Consider the following 27,879-nt stretch of genomic DNA (forward strand, 5'->3'; position numbering starts at 1 on the left):
AACAGTAACATGCTGCTCTAACACTGATGCTTCACTATTAATAATCTAATGATGTCATATATAATAATATATCAGTCAGAGGGACCAAAGCACTACTTTTACTGCAATACTTTAACTACAACAAGCTCATAATGTACTTTTACTATAGTAGGATTTTTCATGCAGGACTTTTACTTGTAATGGAGTATTTTTACATTGCTGTATTGGTATTTCTATTGAAGTAAAGGATGTGAATACTTCTTCCACCACTGATTGAACTGATTTGTTTAAGTAGCAAATTGGATTTTTCTCAAACAGATGGCATCGCTGCAAATCTTGCAGTACGATGATGACTTTGGTCAGGACAAAACCAAAAAGAGTTGATACATTGTTATTATCAGCAATGTTTTCGAACAAAAATCACCTTTACTAGTGAATATGATTCATTAAAAAAAATACATGCTTTACAACTTTATAACTCAAAGCGACATAAACTCTGTTTTTAACCAGTCAACCCCCTCATTAAATGGTACGGTCCGCAACTGCCACTTGGTTGCTAGGAGGCGGAGACGCTAGAAGTAAAACGCAGTGACTGGCTCTGCCTCACACTAGTGCCTGAGCAGCATTAATAACGGTTCTGCGTCACTCACTGCTGGGATAATTCGGTGGATAGTTCGATATGGGACGATACGGCAGGAAAGCATGTAGACATGTTTTTTCTTTTTAACCGTTATCCCGCCGTTTGACAGCTGAAACTATTAAAGAATCTTATTTATGTTGTTGATAATGGCTGCCGAGTGCACTCAAGATGCAGTTCTGGACTTTCTGAAGGAGAACGGCGGCAGAGTGAAAAACGCGGATTTAATTGAACATTTTAAGGCCGTATTCCCGGAGCAGCCGGAGAAGAAAGCGGCTGTCCGGCAGAGATTTAAAAGCTACGTTGACAACATTGCTTTCGTGAAAACCGAGAGTGGAGTTAAATATGTCTGCCTGAAGAAAAAGTTTCGAGGTTCGGTGAAGAAGCAAGAAGACACGAACGTCAGTGACAACACAACCGAGCCAGGAACGGAACCATTACACGTTTTAAATCATGAGAAAGTCATTTACCGTTATCCCACCGGCTCACACCCAGCAGACAGCGGCCAGGTTGGTGCTGACGCCGCTGAGGAGGAGCCAGCACCGCCGCATGAAGTGCGACAACAAATACCACCTGGCTCAGGTTACGGAAATGACAGCCAGGTGAGAGTTCCGCATGATTTCAGCCCTGCAGCCATTTTTCCGGACAAACAAGAAGACAGAAGTAAGTGTCATGAGTTTGTTTGCATAGTCGAGCAAGTGGACAACAGCTCAGGTGAGATGGGAAACAGAGAAAGCTTTCAGAGAGAGAAGACGGACTCTAAGGACCCTAAGGTGGAGCAGGTTGGAAAAGCGCCAGACATACCTAAGATTGCAGTGATTGAAGCTTCGCCTCTCCCTGCTGAGGGCTCCATGTTCACCCTGCCTGGGCCTGTGCAAACTGGTACAACAGGACAGGTAGACACTTCTCAAGCTGGACTCAGTGCCAGAGACAGACAGGTTGAAACTGAATCTCAGTCACCAGAGGACCAGAAGGAAGCGGACCAGGTTCAAGTGGTGACCAGGCGACGAAACTCCAGAGCATCCCAGCGTAGATTTCTCTCCAGACAGACTGAGTCAGGCGACAGGGAGAATGAGGGGCAGCTGGATGCACAGAGCCTGTCCGGCAGTGAGGGTGACATCACCCCAAAAGGCAGTCGCAAACACTTCATTGAGGTCATGATGAACAGTTCTCCCCAGGTGAGGCGCAGCATGGTGTTACGCAACTCCGTCTACCTGTCGTCCAGGAGCGACAGCGACTCGGCCTCCTTGGTGTCCTGCAACCTGGACGATGACAGGACCTCTGTCGCCCTGGACCCCCTGGAGCATGAGTGGATGATGTGTGCTTCAGATGGGGAGTGGGGCAGCTTGCAGCGCCTCCTCACCACAGAGCCCAGCCTGGTCCTGAGGAAGGATTTTGTGACTGGTTTCACCTGCTTGCACTGGGCCGCCAAGCACGGCAAACCTGAGCTGATAGCTCTGATTATTAACTTCGCCAAGCAGCACAACGTCCCCATCAGTGTTGACGTTCGCTCCAACACCGGCTACACACCCCTGCACATAGCTGCCATGCACAACCACATGGATGTGGTCAAGCTGTTGGTGGGCGCCTACAACGCAGACATTGAGATCAGAGACTACAGCGGGAAGAAGGCCTGCCAGTACCTCACCGATAACGTGAGCTTGGACATACGGGACATCATAGGAGCGTACGAGCATTCTGACTCAGAGAACTCAGACCGCAGGGACGGAGGCCGCTGGAGGTTCTCCAAGGTTCTCCAGTCCAACCTGAAGGCCCACTGGCTCCTCAACCCCAACGATGGTGACTCTGTGGACGGGGACGGTCGTCCCAAAGAGAAACTCCTCAGGAGGAAGTCGTCTCTCAGCAAGATGAAGCCCGCACTGCAGAAGCTCCGCATGAGGACGTCACAGATCGTCCACAGCACGTCGTTCCGTGACGCAGAGGAGCGAGAGGGGTCTAGAAGAGGTTCCTTTAAGTCCAGACCTAAGACGCATTTCTTTGGGTGAGATCAGCACAGACAGGAAATGACACAGGGATGATGACAGTAGTAATTGCAACATTGTGGCAAAAGACATTACAGTTTTAAGACTGGGCTAAAAGTACAAATAACAGCGGTGAGGAGCTGGGGTTCAAATTTAATAATTTTCTAAATTGACTCTTGATAGGGTGGAAGATCTCTAAAACTCCATTCTACCAGTATAATAATAATCACATAAATTAATGTGTTAAGGAGAGGGAGGAAAATTATTACATTTATCTCATTATCCAGCAAACATTTGTTGTCACAGAATGTATTGTGTATCAGAGGGTTTAATATTTGATAATGAAATGCACAAAATAGTCTTCTCTGTGACTCTGCACAGTAGAACATATCAGAGTAACCCTGGCAGAGATGCTCAGGCAGTTTGAGACTCAGGAATACAGGTGATACAGGATCTACAACCTAGATTAGGATCACTAACAGTTTGACTGTTTATGCTAGATGTTCATTTAGGCAAGTTTTCCTCTTAATTAGTTTTGTAAGAACCTTCTAGTGATAATAACGCTAACTGGCCACCACTATGTCAAATATGCATCATGTTAGCGTCGTAATCCATTTGAAAAGATAACCTAGATTAGATGTACAAACACAGATGGTGACATTTGTTGTAATGTGACTGCAGGTCAGGCTGCTTCTCTCTATCCGTCCACAGCTCCATACTAAAGCCTCTCGACCTTGAGTCTGTAATCTGGATCACTGCGGGCAAGATTTCATGTCACAAGGTTTTAGTGTCAGACTGAGTCAGCGGCATTTACAGTACGAGGGCTCCCACTGGACTGAATTTCTAGAAAAAAATTCCACGATATTGTGAATTTTTAAAAGTATCTGTTATGGACAGACTGGGGAATTCAGGCAGGTACTTTCTTAAAATAAAAAAGCTCTTTAGATGGCGCCAGTGTAGTGTGGAGGAAGTCTGATCTGTTCACACTTTACAAGACCAGAATTTAAATTTGTCCAAGCAGACAACAAACAACAGTTTGTACTTTAATTACCTCATTTTTTTACCTCAACTCTCCTGGTTCCTCTTCAGCCTCAAATGACTGATTTCTGACAGACCTCCCCTTGATACTCATGCCATCCTGAGAGAGTTAAGTCCAATAAATTGGCTAAATCGTCTTTTTTAAAGCACTGTAAAACAAGAAAGTTTACAAATAGTTCACTTTTTAAAAAAATGGTAGATGTTTCATAATGTATTGCATGAGATAATGGATGGAAAACAGCATAAAAGAGTTTTAGAGCGTGGACTGAAGTATGGTAGTACATAGTCATGAAATTTTACATTAGTATGTCTGTGACAGCAGGGCTCTGAATCACACGCACAAAAATATTCATTTAATCCACAGCATGCTGCTTCTTGTCAGAACTTGCCTTTTACTCGCATAACTGTACAAGCTTCTCATGTCAAGATCAAGCTGTGTTCAGGTTCTTAACAAGAGGCCTGCGGAGATGACGGTCGATTGCCTGGTTTTCTGTGAACATTTAATCGATTATAATTCCCCACGATGGTGTATAAATTCAGTGATGTTTGTAAGGAAAGGCTGGTTTGTCAGTGAAGCTCAGAGGGGAAATTTCATCTTGCTTTTTTGAATCTTTTCAGTGTTTCTATATAAAGAAGCCAGACTGTGTGCTTTAATGACAGTGCACAGTCACTGTTGTCCGACCACAAGTTTAAACTCTCACCATTTTCACTGTGCACTTGAAGTATCTACTCACCACTGTTCATTGACTCATACGCTATTTTGATTTTATGTCGTTTCCTTTCCTTTGGACTGCACACAACAGTTTGTCTGAGTTGTCTCCAGCAGAGCTTGACTGATAATTGTCCAATTTTAGCTCGTATCTGCTATATCACTATCAGTGTTTATGTCAGCTGGGGCTGCAACTAAGAATTGTTTTCATTATCAATCATTTTGTTTATAAGATGTCAGAAGATACTGGAAAAGGCTTGGTATAATTTCCCAGAGTCAAAAGTGGCATCTTCAAATGTGTTTTGTCTGACTGAAACCCAAATGCAGTTTACTATCACGTGTGACAAAGAAAATCATTACATCATTACATTTGAGATGCTTAAACCTGCACATTTTTGTATCTTTGCTTAAAAAACGATTGAAACAATTATTTGATTATCAAAATAGTTAATTTTCAGTTCTATCAAATAATCTTAATTGTTGCAGCTCTGATATCAGCTGATAAGTAATAAGACATGTCAGTAGAGAAATGTCAAAGCTGTTCAAGGTAATATATAAATTTCCTCCATTCCATAGTCTGTCCACCAGAGGGTGCTGACAAGCTTATTTTTACACTGTATAATATCCTGCAAACTACAGACTTTGCTCACTATTCTTTTAGGACAACATTAAAGGAATCCTTATCAAAAATGTTATGTTTATGTTAAACAAATGTCTACTGATATATCTTCAAACATCTTTATTGGTATTGGCCTCAAACATCCAGAGTCAATCAGGCTGGTCCTTTTTAACTGTTCAGATCATTTGTTTTTAGACAGGCCTTAGTGTACTGCATGAAAGCCCATCCCTGCCAGTGTTCATTAGTTATTGGTAAGATGAAAAGTTTATAGTAATATAACAGTATGTTCTGATTACAGTATGAACTCCAGAGAATGTATATTTTCATCGTTCCTAACTTTTTATTTGCTTATTTTGTTTTGCATACTTGAGCTTCCATACCTGAGGCTATTAAGTGGTTCTTAAAGACCACTAGTGTTTTGTCCACCAGAAAGTTCTGACTGCTCTGATTGTATTTAAGTTGTAAAATGAACAAATGCAGTGTGACATGGTATTTGGACATAGTTTACTGTAGGTTCTTGTTGCCACTTCTACATATCTGAGATTCATTTAACATTGAAATGTCTTCTTTTGAATCTGGCAAAAACTCAATGGCACCTTTTACTTACCATTCATTACATCTTTTGCACATTTTAACAAAACAGCTCTTGGATTTGGATTTGCACGTTATGATTTGTTACATAACACAACATCTTTTAAAGGGCTAGAGCAATCGTAAATATGTACCTTAGGTGCCTGTAACTGGTTATGGGGATTATTTTGATTGTTTCTTTTTACTATGATTCAATAAATAATACAGTATTGCACTATAAAGGACTGTGTCTGATTTCTTTGCTCTTGGTAGGTGTAAAGTGAAAAAATAGTTGCTATTTTATGTCAACTAAGAATAGTTAATCAAAGCGAGGGCATTGTAGGGGTCTTGAGGGGGTCCCAGTGGTCCTTGAGGGGGTTTTGTGGGGTCTCCAGGAAAAAGAACATGTTCTATGATCTGTTATCTGACTCTTCTTCCAATTAGAAAATTGTAGTTTGACAAAATATGTTTTTAGTCACATCTTACAGTCTTCATTAGTGAGTTGTGATATGCATCAGAAAGCTCTAGAAAAGGCTACAATAAACCTCAGTTTTCACCACTATTATCTACTTGATAAGATGAAATTTGATGTGATCCTCAGCCTCAAGAAGTTGTGAGTTTAGCCACTAGATGGCACTATATTAAAGGCTGGACTGCAGCAGAAGCCTCCTCTTTTCACTGTGTCATTATGACTCACCAGAGGTGGATCGTACAGACTGGATTCTCCACAGGGAGCGGAGGATAATCTGTGGCTTCTGCACATAATGACAGTTTTTGTTGAATGAATGCTTTCCACTGTGTCCAAAATTCTCCCGCAAGGAAGTAAATTCCCAGAAATCTGAGAAAGATTACGTATCATTCCTGCTAAATGTTTTTGTGTGTGTTTTGAGTAGCAGCAGGGTCAGAGGTGTGTGTCTTAGAGAAAAAGAGCCTGGTTTGTCTTTTTAGCCTACTCAGACACAAAAAGGATTGAAGTGTCTCCTCAAATGTCTCTCTGTCACTCATGATGTATCACTCTGCTCTCAGGATTAGCCTCTGCACCAAATCCTATTTTCCTGTCCAGAGAGGCTGTTTTGAAACATCCGCCAGGCCATGCTCAATTTAGAGAGAAACGCACTGATTTGTCAGGGTTATTTCTCTGCATTAGGTTGTTTTACACGCTGGCCATGTTGCTTAACAATGGGAAGATCAAGCTGCAGTCAGCTGAACCCCCCCATCCCCCACCCCCAATCTCAAATTTTATCATTATTACTCGACGCCAACAGGACAAAGCATTACCTGATTAACCCACTAGGGCGCCCCAGGGAAAAAATGAGCCCTGAGCACCTGTTCAGTCCCCCGGTTCCTCAACTTAGTTTGTTTTTAAGTTCATTTAATATCTGAGAATATGCACCATATAAGCATAATATCAACATAACTGTACTAAAGGTATTAAAACTAAAGTGTGACAGAGGGCCTCTCTATAAAACAAGGCTTTAAGATTAGTTAAAAATACAGGAGCTGCCTTGAGGCCTTTTTAATTTCAGTTTGTATGATTCAAATGAACACAAACTAATGACCTCATTGTAAATTTGGGGCCTATGGGACCCCTCAGGGTCTCAGTAATGAGAGGATCCAGCCTTATAATCCAGCCTTGGAGCTAAGAGTGAAAATATGTTTTTTGTGATTTTGGTGAACTTCAACTCAGTGGTTCTCAACCTGGGATTGGGATCTCTTCAACGAGTCACAAGGTAAATCGGAGGAGTCAGGTGATGATAAACTGGATAGAAACAAAGACAAAAATGGTGCAGCTAGGCTAAAATGTAAAATCCCTCCCTGACTAAGGCATATGCACCCTGTGACAAGGGCTTACAAGTAAAACATTGCTTTATTTACAAAATGTTGAGCAATGCTTCTTTAACTCTTAAACCCTCTGTTTTTCCCTAAATCCACTTTAAATACTAATCTATAGGTCAAAGAGGCCTCATCATTGTTGTATTTCAGTTTCATCTTCACATCTAAATCTAACACACAGCTACAACATTAACATTTCTCATTGTGCTCCTTGCTCAAATGACAGGCCATCACGTGTCTACTTTGAATGTAATTTTACAATAATCGCTTTGTCCCCATTTCAATCTAATCACTACAATTCATCATCCTGTTCTCTCTGTCCTTGTTAAAAAGAACAACATCTCATGATGTGTTCAGGTTACAGGATCACTCATCTGTGTGTGATACAGCTGATGATGAGAGCTCCTCTCATCATGGAGTACAGGACGAGGACTTAATGCTGCCTATTTCAGTGATGGAGACTAATCACTGCAATCTAACACACTCAACCTGGCCAAGTACACACACTAATGTATGGAAGCCCAGGGCCGCTGATCCTGGTAATGTCTTTTGATGGTTAAAATATTTACATTATAATATGATGTATATGTATTTAATATATGGAGCTTTGTTGTTTTATGTGCTTAAAATAATTTTGAAATTAATAATAATTAAAAAATAAAAATAATAACTGGTTACAGACCTGGAGTCAGTGATAAAACGACAGGTGGCTCAGTCTCTCAGAGGCAGTTTATTTATTAGTGATTAACATGTTCTTGTCACAAGTGGGACATCTTTCTCAATCTGTAGATACAATAAAGTTTAAGAGACTAACTTCACATGATTAAAGTAAAACGCACTTTAAAAAGGCATTGCAATACATTCACTGTGACCATGGTAAATCATTGGTGCAACACAATCAATAAATTGGACATTTGCTCGGAATAGTTTCCAACTGAAGTGTATATGACACATTGCACAATTGTTATTGAACAATAACATATTTATAGAAATACCAACGATATGTGTTATGATAACACTTTTTATACAAATATAAAGTAAAACATCGTCATTCTGGAGAACACGGTCATTAACACCTCCAAGTGCTGGATGAATGAAGTCAAATTTAACATTGACAGCAGTCTGGCTGATGACTTTGGGAAGTCTTTTGGTCATTTTGGCATATAAAGCTATTAATTAAACGGGGAACTTCACCAATTTTTGTATTTTGTACTTTCTTTGTTTCCACGTATTGGTGAGTACTACTACAAATGTGAAAAAAGCAGTATAAAGCCTTTTGTGTCTCCAGAGGGAGCTGTGTGAAATCTCCCTCAAGTGATGTCACTTGAGTCAGCTGAAGACTACAAGTTTGAAAATGAAAGAAATCTGGCGGTGTGGAGTTCATCTCTGCTTGAGGCTAGCTGCTTAAAGCTACATTAGCTGCTACCACCATAACACACCTGAATCACCGACTAAACTGTTGGTAATGTAGGTGCCAGGTTTTGACAAGGAATAAAACGACAATCTGTTCTGCTGCATCAAGGCACTGCACCTTTAAATATAAGGACCAATCAAACTGTGTCAGCTTGCAGTAGATTAGCTAGACTACATGGAAAGATAGGCAGTTCCTGATAATTCCATGTATAAATAAGAAAAAAATATTTTTCTTAGATTTCAGCAACCACTGAGCCACACAACACTAAGATTAATATATATTATACTTATTGGTTGGAAAATTCTCATCCAAAATTCATTAGCTGTTATGAGTAATTATCTAAAAGATACTTCTATACATACATGACTTCACACTTTTTCATAAAATATTAGGGTTTCACAGTGAATAAGAGGTGGCACAACGTTTTTAGCAAACATTTTGGATGGATTGGATGGACATTGCACTAAAAATGTTAAAAAAGTAAGACTTATTAGACAAATATAGTGCTTATCTTATGAGATCTGGTCCACACAGTACCACTTAATTCTAGCATAGAAATAAACACATTAAAAACTTATTTACACTTAATTTCAAAAATATGCTTTTTGATCAAAAGTGTAAATGAAGTCAATCTCAATGAAAAATCACCAAGATGTTTGATTGATTTGTTCATCTTGAACTAAACGTCCATGGTTACAGTATTATACACATTACATTATATCATACACAATCACAATTATGGAAACATACAGTACATGGAGACAGTGCAGGAATATTTTAAAAAAATCAAAACAGATCAATACTGCTAAGGCATTTAGGTTCCACATGTGCTTAGATTGTCTGTGATTATTTAACATAAAATTGAAAGACATCAACACTTAAAGAAACTCAGTCAGTTAACTGATTAAATATCAGGCACCAAAGTCATCCACCATCGCCTGACCATCATCTAAAACATAAAATACAAATGTGGAGCAAAGCTAGAGGCAACATAAACTTAACAGAATAATTTGACATCTTGGGAAATATGCTTATATGAAAACTAATTAGATGAGAACAACCACCACAACAACAAAAACAAAATTAAACACAAAAACCAAAGTGTAGCAACGGCAATTTGCCATTTAATGGCTAAGTTGAGTTAAAATGGCAAATTGTCATTTTTACACTTGGGTTATTGTACAGATTATGAAATGAGATATGACATGTTTTAATTAATGAGCTTTTTGTTAGAGGCACTGGGAGGCAGATTCTGTTACCTTTGGACAAAGCCAGGCTACTGTTTCCCCTGGTTTCCAGTCTTTATGCTAAACTAGGCTAAGCTGCTGCTGGCTTCAGCTTCATATTGACAGTACAGCCATTAAAATGATATCAATCTTCTCATCTAACTCTTGTATTTCCCAAAATGCCCAACTACTCCTTTGACGGCTCATGGTTCGAGTCAGTATGAACACACCTTAAGTGAGGATGATTTTGTGTGTCCATGTTTATTCACCCCTAACAACCAATGTAACAACTGTAGTTAGTTGTGGTTAGCTAACCCTGCAGGTTCATTAAGTGTGTAAATCCTCAGGATGTTGTGTGATGTTTTCACTCAAGTAGAAACATTTTAAACTTAACTAGAACCCAGTTCTGCTCGAGGTTTCTTCCCATTATTCATGGGGGAATGTTGGGTCTCTGTAAATTAAAGAGTACGGTCTTCCTGCTGTACGTGAAAAGTACCCTGAGATAACTTCTGTTGCGATTTGGTGCGATATAAATAAAACTGACTTGACTTGAACTTCTGTTACTCAGAGCAAGCTGTATCTATTTGCATCTTTGCATCTTATAAAGCACTCCTATTGCAACCTCTAAGCTTCACTTTGCCTTCAGTCTGAACACACCTTTACTTTAGCTGTTTTAGTAACCTACTATCACTCAACCTGGTGATAAACCTGATATTATCACTAGATATTAGGGGTGTAACGATTCTCCAAATCCATAGTTCGGTTCAGATCTCGATTTTTGAGCCACGGTTCAGTTCATACCTCTGTTTTTTTGGGCGAGCGAGGTCGGGGGGAAAGATGTGGTCTAATAAACGATAGAATCAAGTTGCATTGTGGGAAATGTAGGAAGTAAAAGATATCTCAGCCTCTGCTGCTTTGATTTTGATCATTCTTTTTTTAATCTGTCACTTGCATTGCAACTTTATGGAATTGCAATATGAAATTGCTGGAGTAACCCTTTTATCTATGTGGCTTCTGCTGCTGTGAAAAACTGAAAAAGCGTGATGGAACTATTCCACCTGTGAGGGTTATAGCCTGGTATGTCATGCTGCCTACAGGCCTACAAGCTCACAGCTCTTTTTCCACATCTCAGCTTGTAGCTCAGAGTCGTAGGAGCTGTCAGAGGACTTTGTCTTCTGGCCATTGTACAGGTAACAGCCACCCACCCCCTCCATCTCAGAGGCAGTTGCAGCATAGACGCTTATGGAGGCTCCCTCTGCTGGAGTCTGAGGAGGACATACAATGCAAACAGTAAGTATTTGGACAGTTACATATTTTATGTTCTTCAGGCTCTGTGCTTCAGCACACTCAATTTGAAATAAAGTAATACATGCTACATTAAAGAGGCAAGTCTCAGCTTTAATTTGAGTAGGTTTTTGTTTCATCAGTCCAGAACTCTGATGCTTTCTTGTTGTATGTTTTTACAAACTGTAACCTGGCCTCTCTGTTTTAGTAGCTTACCAGGGTTATGCATCATGTTATGGTCATGAAGTCTTCTCTTGATGGTTGACAAGGAAAACTTTATGCCTACATCCTCGAGAGCGTTCTTGACTTGCTGTGCAGTCATAAAGGACTTTTTCCTTCACCATGCAAATGATGTTCCGCTCATCCACAATGCTTCTGCTCCTCCGTCTACCAGCTTGTTTTGACATTTTCTAGTTCTCCTGTGTTCACCTGCTTTTTTAAAAAGTACCTAATTGTTATAACCAACTACCTTTGATATCTCTCTGATAGATTTGTGCTTTTTTATCAGCCTCATTATTATCTTCTTCACTTGCATGCTCACCTCTTTACTCCTCATTTTAACAGACAACTCTACCTCAATCTAAATGGCAACTCTAAATCAACTTTGAGACACGTGTGAGCTTTTTTGTGCTGAACTAATGTTGAAACGACACACAGCTGCTCAGAAACATTTAGTGGCCAAGTGTCCAAATTACATCTGAACATAGATATCAAAGGCTCATGTATACTTTCTCCACTCATATCTCCAGAACAATGATAACTGGAATCAGTCTTGGCTGCCACAGAGAAGGGAGAGTCCTCAAACTGGATGAAATACAGTCTCACAAACATATTTTTAGAGGTCTGTTCCAGGGTCAAGAAGAAATTTAGTGTTAATTCTTACTGTTGACCATCTTTTATATGTTGCCCTTTTAATTCTAAGCCATTTTACATATCTCTGTTGCCAAGATCAAATGCATAAAAGCACCAAACACCTCCATCCACAGATATACTTTGCAATCATTTTGTCACACCAACAGTTCACACCCACCTCTCTGAATACCGTAATGGAGACAGTGTTATATTTGCCACCTTCTTCCAGTCTTCATGATTGCATTTCTGCCTGATTTCTTAAACAGGTTCTGGTTACTGTCTTAAGTATTTTAAGAATAATTCACAAAACATTGTGGCTCTAAAAGTCAGTCTGAGATAAATTAGAGGAAGTCCAGAGGACTCCTGAGTCATTGAGACTTGCTCACAATCAGTCAGCTGCTGCAGGTAATGAGCCTTGTTGTGTCGACACTTTTGAAAAATAATTAACTTATTTAGATGGCGGTCAAATTAATAAGGATCCAATCATCTCAACAAGAAATGGAAACAATTAGTAACACAGGAGATAATGGCCGTCAGCAGTCTGTCAGAATTATTCATCAAACCAAAAATGTGCTCTTCACACCCGAATTTGTTCAACAGAACGCAGATGGTGTTTGATGCCAGATACCATCCATTGGACAAGTCAATTTCACTTTTTTTTCATGAAATCTGTCACAGCTTATAAAATATTATATATCTGTAATGGAAATCTATCCATCTCTCAACAAACCCTGTGCAATAACTCATCTCAGAGCAATCTTTTATTTCAAAAATGTTAGACCAGCTGCTGCCACTCACTTCATTGAATGTTGAAATTGACCTTGAACTTTTGTTGGAGGCACAAAAACTGCTTCTGTTATAAAAGATGTTGTTGTGCATGCTGACTCTGGAGATATCTGAACTTTGGTTTATCTGGATCTTAGCTAAGTTTTTGATACAGTGATGGGATCCACAGGAATATTTTCCTGATGATATGTCTGCTGTTGCTGTTTTGATGTCTGGAGTGCCTCAAGGCTCTATTGCTGGCCCTGTTTTATTTTCTATCAATATGCTACCACTGGGCCTTTTAATATATCTTCTCACTTTTATGCTGAGGACAAGAAGACTTTCTTAAATGAAATGGAGGATAACATAATTATTGACCCAGAGAGCAGTCAAAAGACCCTGCAGCAGTCTCTGTGACCTTTAACCTCTAATATAAAGCTGTACACTGAGAATTTAGGTGTTAAATTTTGACTCCTGTCTGGATTTTTCTGTTCATATTATGAAACTTTTTCCAATTAAGAAATATTAAAAGATAAGACATATTTAATCTTTTGAACATGCAGAGAAAGGAATCCATGCTTTTGTATGTACACCTAAATGTATACTTACTTACTTACAGGGTAGACCATCTTACAAATCACATGATAGAATAAAAAAACAGGACAAGTCGTGTTAGTGAAGATGTACCCTGAATAGTATCTTGGCTACTGGCTTCTTGAGCGCCTGTGCGAGGGTCCACAGGTTGTTGTACAGTGCCGTGTCCACCATGCCGGGGTCCACAGCATTGACTGTCACCAGGAAGTCACCGGCCATCAACTGCTCCTGCAGGTGGTAGGTGAAGAGGACCAGAGCCAGTTTGCTTTGGGAATAGGCACCATGGGAACTGTAGCAGACCCTGGAGACAGGAAAGTGTGCAGGTAAACTTTGAAGTCCTGCTGCATCAAAAAACCAGCATAAATACATAGAAGCTGATATTTTACCTGCACTGTGTAGCAATTACAAGAGACTATCTACAGACACAGAATGTCTCCACTGAAAACATATTTGAATTGAGGCTGGTTCCACTGTGTCAAGTAAAATTCTCCACACCAGAGCAGACAGATTCAAAAATAACATTGACATTGATTTCATAAAATTTTTATATTCATGTCCTTTAGTGCAGGTTTTTAAAATACCTAAAGCAGCATGCCTCCCTGTATTCCACACATGCACAGACACACACTCATTTCCTGACATGTAGCAATGCCATTGATCAGATCTCACGGTGCAGACGAGGTGCAACACCGTGTTGCCCTTCAGCAAGGACTTCTTCTTTGTGCCATCTATGAGGCAACATCACTATGAAAAGCAATAACTTCAGGATATCCTGCATGTCTGAACCTCTGTAAACACAGTTTGCTTTTCCAAAACACATAGACCGACTCTAAGATAGAAGAATAAAATTATTATAAAGCTATTTATTATTATTTTTTCCCAGTATTTTTTACACTTTTGAAAATGTTTGGTTATATGTTATGTCGTTTTTACTTAAGGCGAGTTTAACTTAACTTAATGTGTAACAGCTTTCAATTGTCCGGTGACCTAAAGAGTTCCTCTTACCTCCTGTTTAAGTCATCCATGTCTATAACGCCGGCATAATGTGTTGCAGAGGACATGTTGACGATACGGGAGCAGCAGCCTGGTCGTCCTGACCTCTTCAGTATGTCCAGCAGCAGGTTGGTCAGCAGGAAGTGGCCGAGGTAGTTGAGACAAAAGTGGAACTCAAAGCCGTCCTCCGTCTGTCTCTCAGGAACCAGCATGGTCCCGGCTACACAAGAGACCAGAAGAGCAGAACAGGAGTTCTTAGATTTAGCATGGAGGATGAAACCACTCACTCACAGTCAAAAAAAATTACACTAATATGACTTTTCATGCATTCACAGTGATGGTAAAAGCAGCCTACCGTTGTTAACCAGAACATGGAGGGGGAGACCTCGGGCTTTGAATGTTTGAACAAACTGTCGCACAGATTTCAGCGAGGTCAGGTCCAGGAAGACAAACTCAGCTGTGACAAGGAAAACAAGTTAGCTCTGACAATAGACCAATATAAATATGATTTGTGTACAAACAAGTATATAAATTCAAATAAAGACATAATAAATATATAAATTCAACAGCTAATTGGTTAATTAGCCAAATAGTCAGTTTGTCCTGTTTTTAATGACGACTCATGAGATGAATTTTTGCAAAAAAATATCCACCAATAACCAATCTTTGAATTATGTTATATGTGCTGAAAACACAATCCGCAGCTTCAAATCAATTCACTTTTGGATTCTGAATCACTTTTAGATTAATTCAGCAACATTGGCGGCGTGTTTTGTTCAAAAATTCAACAACATTCACTGCAACTCTGATTGGCTTCTTCTCCATTGCAACAGTGGCTGATGCTCATGGGTATTGTAGTATTTAGAGACATCTGACATGCCAAAATGACTCAACATGACTCCTCAGAAACAAAGTTGAAATAATTACAACTGGTGGTCATAACATTTCAAGCTAATCTAGGTGTGACTGCACATATTATAAGCATGCTTAGAATTACTGTGTAGTGCAGATCATCAACTCATTGAATATCTTTCTTAATAGCTGTTTCATCATCATGCATGATCACATATAATGGCCAGCATATAGCCAACAATGAAATGACTACCATTAGAGCTAGAGCAAACAAAGATACCACCAGAGATAAAGAACTTGGTTTTAAAACCTGTTTTTTCTACTGTTTGTTCCATAACTGTGGTTGCTTAGGTTGTTGCTAAGGTTTTTTCATGTGTTGTTTGCATTGTTCACTTCCATATTTCAGATCTGGTTCTGGCTGGAGCATGTACGCATGGATTTGAGAAGTTGACATTTTGAGTAAAGAAGGAGAAGTATAGTTTGTTTCATGGTTGATTGTCATAGCCACCTGAGCAGCTGGAGGTCACTGGCCGCTCTGTTCTGATTGGTTAGCTTCAGGAACCAATCAGAACAGAGTGGGCTCATTGGGAGGGGGGCCTTAAAGAGACAGGAGCTAAAAACGGCCTGTCTCAGACAGAGGCTGAACTGAGGGGCTGTGTAAAGGGTCAGTATAAGATAAATAAGGAGTTTTTTAAACTGTAAATCATGCAGAGATATTCCAGTAGATCCCTAGATTAAAAATACCTGGAAATGTGCAGAATATGGCCCCTTTAACAAGCTGAATTTATTGGTTTTTGGCCACTTGGGGGCAGCGGAACAAGCTGAAAACACTAATCTGGCAGAGCAATGTTGGCATTCATTTGGAGTTTGTGTCCACCTGCTGAAGTTAGATAATTAAACCAAAACAATGAGCTGGTGATAACGCTCTGTGGCTTCATCACTACTGGCGACACCTTTCTTATTATACATTGTTAAGATGAAACTATTGTTCAGTGCAGCTTTATAGTTACTAACTAGGCCTGAATAATAACTGCACTGAATGTGGCTTGGGGATAAATTCTCTGCACAGCTTTGAATCTGGGATTTGTTCCCTCTGAACTCTGGTACAGTCACATTTCTTAGGAACTGCAGGCGTGTTATTAATGAGTCACTTGCCACTGCTTGTGGCTTTTGTGAACTGACTGCTCAAGCACCTAATTAAATCAATTAAACTCCCACATTGCAGCAATATTCTGCATTACACTAATTGAGATGCCTCACCAGAGAGAAAGTGGTGTTTTTCAAGTAACATCGTTCTACAGAGTGTCCATGTAAAGAAAAATAGCCTACTTAGGATTCAGCGAATCAGGCGTCCAATTAGTAATGTTTCTCACACACAGCCTGACTGAAACAAAGAGCTCTTTGTGTGAGCATTGTATGACTGCTGGCCTATTTATGCAACACACTCTCCTGCGTTAAAGAAGAAATCCACACCACTGATGGACAGATCCTCACTTTTTAGGACGTGTGCCTCGACATCACTTCAGTCAGTTTATGAACAGCTGGCCCACTCAATGAGCTCCCAATTAAAGCTGCTTTCATCAGCACTGTTCAGGCCCTCGGGCGCAGATCAGTGCAGTTTGGACTGTTCAGTATTTTAGAATTGGTTTTCAGAATGAAAAGAAATAGGTTAGCTCTCTGCAGACACTGGCCGACTTTCTGTTATAAGCACAAAAGAAAAGAGCTCTTTTCAGGTCAGAACAATTGAGTTCAAGCAGATGAACCTGTGTGTGTTTCCTGGAGATATTTCCCTTCGTACACACACGGTATTTTCATCTTACTGAGGTTAGTTTGTGCCACAGTAGCAAGTAATTTTGTTTGACATGTTTCTAACGTTGTTTTCATGTGTTGTTGAGAGTGGCCTGTTGGTGTTTTTGTGTGTCAGATGCATCCATATCATTTTTTGGGCAGTCTTCTACCCTGTGGATCATAAAGTTTACTAATGAGCTCCATCATTTTAAAATAACTTCTACAACTTTAATGAATTAATAATCATTTCATGGGATCCAGCATCAAAAGTCTGTTCTTGTCACATGATGACAACTGGGCAAACTCTACACTCTAAATCCCAGTTCGCTCACTCTACTTAAAAGTTTACTGGGAACAGCTTGCACTCCAAACTTTTAGTTTAGTCCAGTACAGTAACATGACAGTTTTGAGTACACTTGACACAAATTAACCAAATAACATGACCTTCATCTGGCTGGAAGTTTCTGTCAGTTAAACAGAACTTTTTAAAAACATATAATGAAATAATTTGTGTTTATAGAGCATAAAATTCTGTCATATTAACAGGAACTATAAATCTTATATAACATGAAATTACTAGCTTACTGAATGTTTATTTTTGTTTACTAAACACATATAAAACCATTTCTCACACTAAAAGGTTTTCTGAAAGCCAGTAAGTGGACCTTGAGTTAAGATTATTATGTCTACTATGTCATTTGGTGTTAGTTACAGGGAAAAGAGACACAGTTCTGAGAACGCACACACAGTAACTCACTTATGTCAGTTTTTAAGAAAGATGCAAGAAATGATAGAATGTAACTGTTTATAAGTAGAGGTATTTCCTTGAAAGCGCTGCGAAAATCTTAATGACTGAAAGAACTGACAGATCCATATAAACCAAAATAAATATTTATTGAATGGAAACATTGTTCTCCATATTGGTTGAATAGTATACTTGTCTGCTGCTCCGTATACTTCTGTATACGCACTAAATGACTAGCAAGTCAGTTAAATGGAGATTCTCCAGTGTAACTACCAGATGAAACCCTTCCAGGAACCTTTCTATGAATTTACATACATTTGCTTGGTTTGACATTTCTGGGCTACTGTAGAAACACGGCAGGCTCTGTGGAAGAGGCCTTGCTCCGTATAAAGGGCTCATTCTTAGGCAACAAAAACACAATGATTTTTATTTTCAGGTGATTATACGCTAATTAAAACATACTTATGAACATTATATTAGTGTGTTCTGCTAGATGCCACTAAATTCTACATACTGCACCTTCAAGTGCAACAGCAAGTCAGCCTCCCCCTAAAATTATTCAACCCTAACAAAGTGCTGCTCGGAGTGCCAGAGAGGGAGAGTCCCGCAGTGGTGATGGAGTGCCAGCTGGAGGCTGCACAGTGGAACACACACATGCATGCATGCACATCTTGCTTTAATGGTTGTTAAAAAGCTGGCACCCATCTGGTTCTACGATTTACACATCGTGCATCGTGTAAAAGATTTTCTTTTAGTGCTTTGGCTGAAAAAGTTGCAAAAATGACCGAATGTGATCAAAGACAGAGAAAGATAGAGACAGACAGATTATTACCTTTCCCCTCGCTGCCTTCTTCATGAATCTTCCTGACAGCTGCTCTGCCTTCTTCTCTCTCGTTCCCAGCTGATGATGGAGATCAGAAAGGCTTGGTGGGCAGATGTCCAGCAGATATCCACTTCAACAAGACTGGCTAAAGCTCATTTCATCTTTGTTTACAGCTGTACTAATCATTCATTTATCCTGAAATTAATCTAAGTGTCAAAACTGAACCTGAATCTACGGTTTACACTGCTTACACTGCAATCACAAAATAACTCCCAGTATTTGTGCATTAGCAGAAAGAGTTTTGAAAAGAAGACGATACAAATGATTCATTTTGGACTACATATGCCTTGTCCCATGTGTTTCTTTTTGTGTTATTGCTAGTGTTGGTTCTTTTTCATTAGAAAAGATCAATAGAAAACATAAATTAGCAGTTTCTCATTTTTAGAGAACTGTCTGGTCACAATAACAGACATCCCCTGCAGCAGATTAGATCAACTACAGCTCATTAAAATGAGTTTCATAGCAGCTAAAATGAAAAGTTTGTGCTCTCTGCAGCTGGTGTCTATATTCAGACAAAGACTGTGAATCAAGACACATCAGTCTGTACTGTGAACATTAATTAAGCTGACACTAAAAACGGTTGTGTTGCTGTTTCTCAGCCAACAAAAGAAGATTAGGCATCTTTGAGCTGTAGTTATTTTAGCCTTTAGTTACTTCAAAAGGTAAACCTATAAGATTCTATAAGTTGAATCAATACTGGATATATGATAAAATGGTATTAAACCCATCCCAAGTTGTAGCACACATTCCTAATGTGTAGTATGCGATTGAATGGCTTTCATCCAACATGCAAACTGAGGCAAGATGCTTCAGCTACAATCTTTACAGTAAAGACTTCATTAAAACAAATTTTTTAAAATCAAAGCTAGATTTTGCAGTTATGGCACAGAACAGACATTTATTTACAGTGAAAAGTCTTTATAATCTGACTGTTCAAACAGCCAGTACTCCTGTAACTGCTGACTGAGTGAAGGCATGTGATTGGACAGTAGCCTACCTATGATAACATGCATGCCAAGGCTTGCCAGGTGTCTCGCTGTCTCAAAACCCATTCCTCGGGTACCCCCAGTCACAATGGCAACCCTTCCATTTTGCTTGGGCAAGACTGTGTGGGAGGAGAGAGGGTACCACATGAGGTCATCATGCAAACTTTCTTATTCTGATTGTTTTGGAATCAGTATCAATTATGTGATTTCGTCAATATTAATAACAGGTAGTGGAATTTAAACCAACAACAGAATGGAATTCCAGTCAGTCCAGGTCAGAGTCTGTGAGTCTGCAATTAAATATGGACTTTATTAACTGTTCTACATTGGACAAACAGAGAGGTGAACCACATAGACTCTGGCAGTTGGATAGAAAGGTCTAACCTGTAATTAAGATAAGGATCCATGAATTTAAAAATCAGTTGCCCTGTCGAAGATGAACAATTACAACTGTATTAGAAAAGTTAATATTGCAATAAAAGTTTGGACATCAACCAGTCAGGCAAATGTTGAAAACAACATCTTTACTTTCATAAAGTTCTTTTACAACATCTTTAAGTCCCAGTGTTTTGCAGAGCATGACATTTTCAAATATCATCCATTGTTAATGTTAGCAATATCCAGACAGGTATTTACAAATGACATCTCACGCAAAACTAAAAAAAAAGTAAAATCAGCCAGAAAAATTAATTTAAAAATGCAACAGAAAAGTCCAAAAAGACACAGCAGAGCTGATTACACAAAGTGGTTTCTTGTAGGAGGTGTAACATGATGGACAGTTAGACACACAGATAGTGACAGACAACACAACATTACTTTTCTATAAATAAGCAAAATTATCTTTGTTTTGATAATACATCTGTTATGATATCTGTTATGATCTAATATGAAGAGATGAGAGCTGGTTTCATATCGGCTTTGTTTATGTAAATCAGAGGTTTTCACACACTGTCAGTTTGAAATCCCGTCTTAACTCTTAATTTTCTTAGATTTTATACAAAAAAATTCCAAATTGTTATGATAAATCTTTCTATCTGAGATTGAGATGAGAAGATTGCTATCAATCTCATGCTGGAGTCAGGACATGATTAGCCTAGCTTAGCATTAAGACTGGAGGCAGGGGGAAACAGCTAGCCTGGCTCTGTTCAAAGTGAAAAAGCTTAGAAACACCTCAAAAGCTCACTAATAAACACATTCTGTGTCTTGTTCAACCCGTACATGAAAAGAAATATAACAAGATTGAAAGTCTCTGTCTGTCTCTGTGAGGCTGTACTTAGACACAGCAGTGATTTGAATTAAATGCTTACATCAGCATGCTAGCTTGCTCATATTGACAATTCTAACATGCAGATGTTAGCAGTTATAACATTTACCATGTTCATCATCTTACTTTAGGGTGTTGGCATACTAACATTTACTATCGCATACTTGTCGAGACATTTCACTAAAGAACAAAAATGTCAACCTGCTGATGGCGCTAGAAGACAAGTTAGAGGATCATCAAAGTCGTTAAGAGTCATCCTTCTGGGGATGATTGGATGTGTGTTGAAAATGTGATAATTTATCTAATTGTTACTCGGTTGTTGTTTTGGCTTGGACCAAAGTAGTGGACTGACTGACCGACTGACACTGCCACACTGTTAGGCTGGCTGGTTTGTGATTTTAGGGTGAATTACGTGTTGGAGCCATTTTTTAAGCAACAGCTCTACAGTTTTTATGTTTCTGTTTATGTACAGATTAAACATATTAGCGTTAATTACGGAGCTTAATAGGTGTTGGGAGAACGTATTAATGAAGTTTGGACAGAGGCAGGTTGGCTGTTTCCCCTGCTTCCAGTCTTAATGCAATCAAGGTTTATGTACTGGCTTTAGGTCTTTAGCTCAGACACGAGATTGATATCAATCTTCTCATCTCACTCTTGGAAAGAATAGATAAGCTTTTCCCCCTAAATGTTACACTGTTCTTGAATGGGTTAGATGGCCTAGCTCTTTTCATACAGATTACAGGCCACAACTAAACGTAAAGTTATCATAACAGGTCCATTACATTTTCACACTACTGACTGAAACACCTTCATTATACTTTTTAATGTTTCAGCTGGTCTCACATGTAGGCTACCAAGTATACAGGCAATAAAGTTGTAGAAATTCTTTGATATTTTGTGATTTTAAGCACAAAGTCACTCAACTGGCTGACCTAGACTACGTTTTTCTTCCCAGACATTGTCCAAATCATCCACACAGGGTTCAGGCTCGTAGTAACTCCGTGAGTTCTCATACAAGAAAACTTGTTGATCTACTAGTGCTGGAGCTATACGGTTCCTCTTCCCACACAGAACAGTCCCCGAGGAGCTGAACAACCTGTGACAAGGGACACTTGTGGCTGGAACACACCAGTACTTCTGAAGCACCTTGGGAAGGGTGGGGAACAAGGCTGCATGGCTTGACCACCAAAGTAAAGGGTCCTCATTCAGACCTAGGACTCTCTGTGATTTGTAGTTGCTCAGCTCCTCTACCACCTGAGCATGCAGCTCTTCCTGACTCTGGTCTGCATCAGACTGACAAAATATGGCAGCCAAAGGGTTGTCTTGGGTTGCGCTGCTGGTTGAAGATTCTCGCAGAGTCTGTTTTTTGCTAGGAGGCTCATCAGACACCACAGAAAAATCATCAGGGCATGGCCGCTCTGCATTCTGCTTCTCAAGGATTGCCTTTGCCTCCTCAATTATGTTACTCTCAACTTTGGAGCGTTCCTGTGTGGACAGGAAAGGCAACTTCTTGTACCGGGGATCTAGAAATGTAGCAATGTTGAGGAATGTTGAGATCTCTTGCGATAGTTGTGAATTCTGTGAGTAGGTGCTTGTTAGGACCTTGGAGATTACCTCTTTGGTCATGCTGATCTCTTTGAGGTCCCCTTCCTTAACCTTAAGGGTGGTGCTCAAAAGCATATGAAGCACAGGCCTTACCATGCTAATGGTTGGGTACCTGCAAGAAGTGATCATGTTTGCCACAACTTTAAAAGGTTGGAGGACTTCAATCAAGCCCTCCAACAAGGCCCAGTCAGGACCATCAAAGCTGAAATGATGGCTGCTGGAACTCTCTATAAGCGTTGCAGTTACAGCAACCTGCTGCTCTTTCAGTCTTTGTAACATTGCCAATGTGGCCAACCAAGACCTACCCCTGTCTGTGATGAGTGCAGACTGAGCAAGGCCATGCTGCTTCTGTTTTTCTCTCAGTAGATACATTGCCGGTTCTCTGAAATGATCAACAAGTTTGCGGCAACATCCTAAAAAGCTGTCTACTCGCGGCAGCTGGAAGGCTTCGTCCACTGCGCGATTGACGGTGTGTCCAAGGCAAGGCATTTCCACAGACAGTTCCAAGAGTGAGCATGCTTTCACAATATCCACTGAACCATTTGTGGTAGCACCACTGACTTTATGAATTATCCCCCACTCAACAAAGGCTTCATACATTGCTCTGGTGATATTCTCGGCCGTGTTGTCCTCTTGTACTTCAAATGTTTTAAGGCACTTGTTGGTCATAGAGAACCCAGCTGTACTATTGTAGTTAACCGAATGCATAGAGAGTGAAATATATGTTCTGTTCTGGGTTTGGCTTTGCCAAAGGTCTGTAGTAACGCCGCAGTTCACAACCCCACCAAGATCACTGAAGACCATATCCCGGGTACGGCAATACATCTGAGGAAGCATTTTAACTGCCAGGTCACTTTTGCTTGGTGGAGAGTATCCAGGATCGACTGTACTCATTAACGTCTTGAAAGTAGGTTCTTCAACTACAGATACAGGGTACAACCCCTCGCAGATGAAGTTGATGATGGCTATTGTAAGATCATTATGTCGTCTGTTTTCATAGTTCAAGCTTTGCCTTAAGTTTGTGTCCAGGGATTGCTGCACTTGTAGACCTGAGGGCTCTGTCTTTATCCTGGAGAATGCTGTGGCGAATGCCTCACGCATCTGATCTGTGTTGCTCTTCACAAACTCACTGAACTCTGCAGGATGGTTCTTTTCTAGGTGGTACGACAGATTGGAGGTATTTCCAGAGTAAGCAATTTGGCTCATACATACACGGCAGTATATCCTTTTCCAGTGTAATATGCACCCATCTGCATCTGTGTCAAAGCCAAAGTATTTCCAGACTTTGCTTTTTGCTCGTGGGTGTGCGACCAGATTGAGGCCAGAGCATGAAGGTCCTGAACTTTTACCCTCCATTGGTTCCTTTGGTAAGCAAACCACTTGGATGCCTTCACTTACTGAGTACCTAACAAGAATAGTGAAATACACATTTGAGGATGTTTGCAGGTTGTGAAAAACATTACACCTATTTGTGAACCTACAATACGATAGGATTTTGAAGTCTTTCATTCAAAAATCAGCTGAATCCCAACCAGTGAAATATCCCATTCACTGACTACATTTACCCTACATGCAAAGAAGAAGTCCCTCTAATAAAACTGGGCAAACTGTATAAAAACCTCTATCATGATTTACATTTATTTGATATCAATATATATCATGATATAGTCAAATTTCTGATCAAAAATCAATTGAGAGACTGTTCATGGATAAAATACATGCCGGTAAAGCATATTTTTGACTAATGTAGCATATTAAATACCAGCCAAATCAAAGTACATGATCAAGATACATCATATTGATGCTAAAATTATGTGAAAATACATAATCTTAATAAAACAATTTTGCTCAGCACCTATTATGCTCTGATATACCCAGAATATTAAGGAACTAGCTACCACGATGTGTTAAGGTGTCCTGGTACAAGAAAATAACAATTGTGATGGAGGCAAACAATGCTATATTGCAATGCTATATTTTTTTCTATATTGCAACACCTCATAATATGGCACTCATAAATCCAAACCATTCAAGCCAAACCTAAGTATTGAGTTATTATTAATTGAACTATTGTTTAAATAAACATAGTTTAATATGTGGCAAGAGATACTATTCAAGTATGCCTAACCAGCTACTTCAACAATACAATGATGAATAACACTTTACAACAGTGTCCACTTTTTTATTACCTCTAGATAATTTTAACCACTTATATGAAGGTGAAAACAAAACAAGATAAATAGCCTACACAATCTATTGTGAAGGTTGTTGAACTTTTAGGTTGTTAGAGTTACTTTCTGGTTCAATTTTAACACTACTTAGTTTTACAATGCAGTGGGGGATCACAACAGAGACATTACCTTTTAATGTTTATTTCTAAATAAGTGGTTTAAATAAGTGGCTCAAACTCCTGACTTGTGTAAATTTCATCCATTACCAGCAACACTAATGGCCAAAACAACAAAAACAAAAGCACGTTTGTAAAAGCAGGATTGTTTGCTTCATGAATAATGAGCCAATCAGTCTTTATCTTTTCGTCATGGTTTGGGATATTACTTGTAAATAACAGGAATTTAGAAAATCCCCTTACATCTGGTTAAATAGCCTGCATTCTTGTCAAGATTACAAGAGTGTAAACCCCAAGACTAACCCTGTCTGGAGACAGTCCCCTCATTGTGTGACAGTTCAATGCATTAGTGATTTCTAACTCTACTATCACATGCTTTAACACAAATTTTCCGTTTTGTTTTATGACTTGAAACTTGAATGAGATACACAGAACAGTAATAAATAAAACACTATCATGCAAGACTTCCAAGTGATGGTTCATTAAGAGAATTACAACAAGAGAGTTGTTTGACTCTTGATATTTCGCCTAGCAGCACCTGTTCCCTATGTTCACTGCTCTCACTTGTTATTTCCTAGACTTTTTTTTTTGCTGGATGCCACCCTTAGGAAAATACTGACATTTAGTTATAAATAACCTTCTATGCCTATTAATGTTGGCATGGGACTCCTTTGGCAGTTGAAAATAAAGCTGAAGGTGAAGAAAATAAACACGTGTGACATTGTATTCTTACTGTTCTTTTGAATTTTGCAGTCTAAAGAGAATATAGAGTAATCTTCCAGCAATGATGCTGTGGTCATTCAACTCATGTCACAATTACAGAATCTGCATTCTGCAGTAAAGAGTATTTACCTGTACAGTGCTAAGTTTTAGAGCTTTGACTTCATACATTTGTTTACTTAAAGCTATGATAAGCACTGCTACTAATGATCATTTTCATTACATTATTGATTACTCCCTTTCAACACAGTGAGACTGAATTATTTTGTGTGACCAATAGTCCAAAAGATATTCTGTATATAACAGTATATAAAATATATTATGATATAAAACATAGAAAGCCATCAAATACTCATATTGGAGAAACCAAAAGCAGGTATGGACTTGCTTTTTTTTTTTTTGCTTCATCAAAATGATCAAAAATGCTGTAAAACGGTAAACAAAAACAAAAAAGAAAAGTAAAATAATGTCACAACCCCTGATTCATGTACAGAAAAGTGTCTTCACACCCAGTGTCACTGATTCTAGTTTTTGAACGGCTATTAACTACTTCTGTAGTGAATTTGAACAGATTAACTAAGGCACACACGGCTGCTTTAATATAACAGAATTGCATTTGGAAAAGGCTAGTCTCTTATGTGTCACAAAAGGTATTTGTAACCTTACTTAGTATTATGTCATCATGAATAGAATGTAAGGATAAATGTATATTTAAAAGTCCAGGAGGAAGGTTTTATCTTCTGCTCAATATGCCAGCACTTTAAATGACTGACCTTACATTTAATATAGAATGGGCCAAACAGTGTGTGTAAAAGCAGCCACATTTTCACTCAAGTAGATATTGTGTTACAAGCCTTATCCATAGAAAGCTCACAGTTTTCAATTCAGATTTTCCAGACATTTACATTTACTGCTGAGGCTCGAGGGGGAACAGCTCTCAGCAAATATGCAGAGATGTTTGGCTAACCATGATAAATGAAACTAATTTCAATGCAAACATCCAGTTGTATTTTTTTTCCAAAGTTTGGATTTCAAAGTCACATGATGTGGAGTGAGTATGTAGTCTAAAGGTCACAGCCTTCTAGTTCACTGTGTAACAAGGAAATGTGCATGTAGAGGCAGTGAAATTTCACCTAATTTGAATGAAAAACAGTGTTATTATTGTATCATTACACTTACAGGCAGACATAATATTAGACATCACTGGAAGTTAGAGGTTTATGAAATTCTGGCCAGTTAACATTACTGACTGTCACCATAATTGTGAAAATTCAGCCATGACAGACAGACAGTGACACCAAACTCCTTTCAAAATATTCCGTATTTAACGTTGCTTTGACTATTTAGTTACATTACATTTAACAATGAGAATATGGCTTTATCTCTTTCAGCAGCTGCTCCTCTAGTTAACTCCAAATACATGTGATCCTTCGGCTAACATTCTCTCTAGTACAATCACATTTTCCAGATCTGGTTCACCTGCAGTTATTTTGGTGGGAAGTTATAATGAGTGAATGATTTAAACTGGACGTGCTGTGTGTATAAGATGTATGCCGAATTGAACAAAATATGCCATTATTAAAACGTGACAAGCCAAATTCCATCTGTTTATTTATTTTCCTCTAGATTAAGGCAACATTATCAGAAATTGTCATTTTTCTAACGGAATCCTGCATTCAGCGGATAACACCGATAAATCAGAACTTTAAAAAATACAAATATAAATGTGTGAAATAGAAGTATACCTGACCTGGTAGCGTAAAAGATCTGTTGAACATCTGATAGAGAAGGACTTTAACTCCGCATAAATACAGTTTGGCAAGAGGCACCAACACTGACAGCAGCCACATCCTTCTGCTTCCGAGTCGAGCTGTGCTTCACTCTAACGGGTCCGGGTCCGAGGCTGGAAGGGAAAAGTCTGTCTGTGGTTCCGCCCTCAAGAAGATTGCGTCACGAGAGGCCATAAAAAACACAGATTTCCTGTGATGGATATACTGTAAACTGAATATTCTTTATTCCCGTGATTTCTGTGGTCTAAACAAATATTTTTCACTTATTTTTCCATTGTATGTATTCCAAAACATTTTGGATTGATATACAAGACTTTCCATCCAGGTAGTGATATTTTAATTTGTTTTGAAAATAACTCAATGGAGATCAATGTTAGCTTTTTAATCCATCTACTTATATTTTT

The 27,879-nt window shown here is 39.1% G+C and overlaps 3 protein-coding genes across 3 annotated transcripts; 1 reads left to right on the top strand and 2 right to left on the bottom strand.

The window, feature by feature from the left end:
- The first annotated feature begins 542 nt into the window (after positions 1-542).
- LOC121892333 (ankyrin repeat domain-containing protein SOWAHC-like) lies at positions 543-5,776 on the top strand. Its single transcript, XM_042405336.1, has one exon. The coding sequence runs from the start codon at positions 754-756 to the stop codon at positions 2,620-2,622; it is 1,869 nt and encodes a 622-aa protein (XP_042261270.1). The 5' UTR covers positions 543-753; the 3' UTR covers positions 2,623-5,776.
- A 3,058-nt stretch (positions 5,777-8,834) lies between these two features.
- dhrsx (dehydrogenase/reductase (SDR family) X-linked) lies at positions 8,835-27,581 on the bottom strand. Its single transcript, XM_042405116.1, has 7 exons — positions 27,436-27,581; positions 19,761-19,868; positions 18,713-18,781; positions 14,851-14,952; positions 14,508-14,715; positions 13,596-13,803; positions 8,835-11,272 (listed from the first exon to the last, which is right to left on the bottom strand). The coding sequence occupies exons 1-7, from the start codon at positions 27,533-27,535 to the stop codon at positions 11,099-11,101; spliced, it is 969 nt and encodes a 322-aa protein (XP_042261050.1). The 5' UTR covers positions 27,536-27,581; the 3' UTR covers positions 8,835-11,098.
- Positions 20,041-27,522, bottom strand: LOC121892216 (E3 SUMO-protein ligase ZBED1-like). Its single transcript, XM_042405115.1, has 2 exons — positions 27,436-27,522; positions 20,041-24,023 (listed from the first exon to the last, which is right to left on the bottom strand). Exon 2 carries the CDS (start codon positions 23,972-23,974, stop codon positions 21,929-21,931), a length of 2,046 nt encoding a protein of 681 aa, XP_042261049.1. The 5' UTR covers positions 23,975-24,023; positions 27,436-27,522; the 3' UTR covers positions 20,041-21,928.
- Positions 27,582-27,879: the final 298 nt, after the last annotated feature.

The sequence above is a fragment of the Thunnus maccoyii genome, chromosome 24, assembly GCF_910596095.1.
Source record: "Thunnus maccoyii chromosome 24, fThuMac1.1, whole genome shotgun sequence".
NCBI lineage: Eukaryota > Metazoa > Chordata > Actinopteri > Scombriformes > Scombridae > Thunnus > Thunnus maccoyii.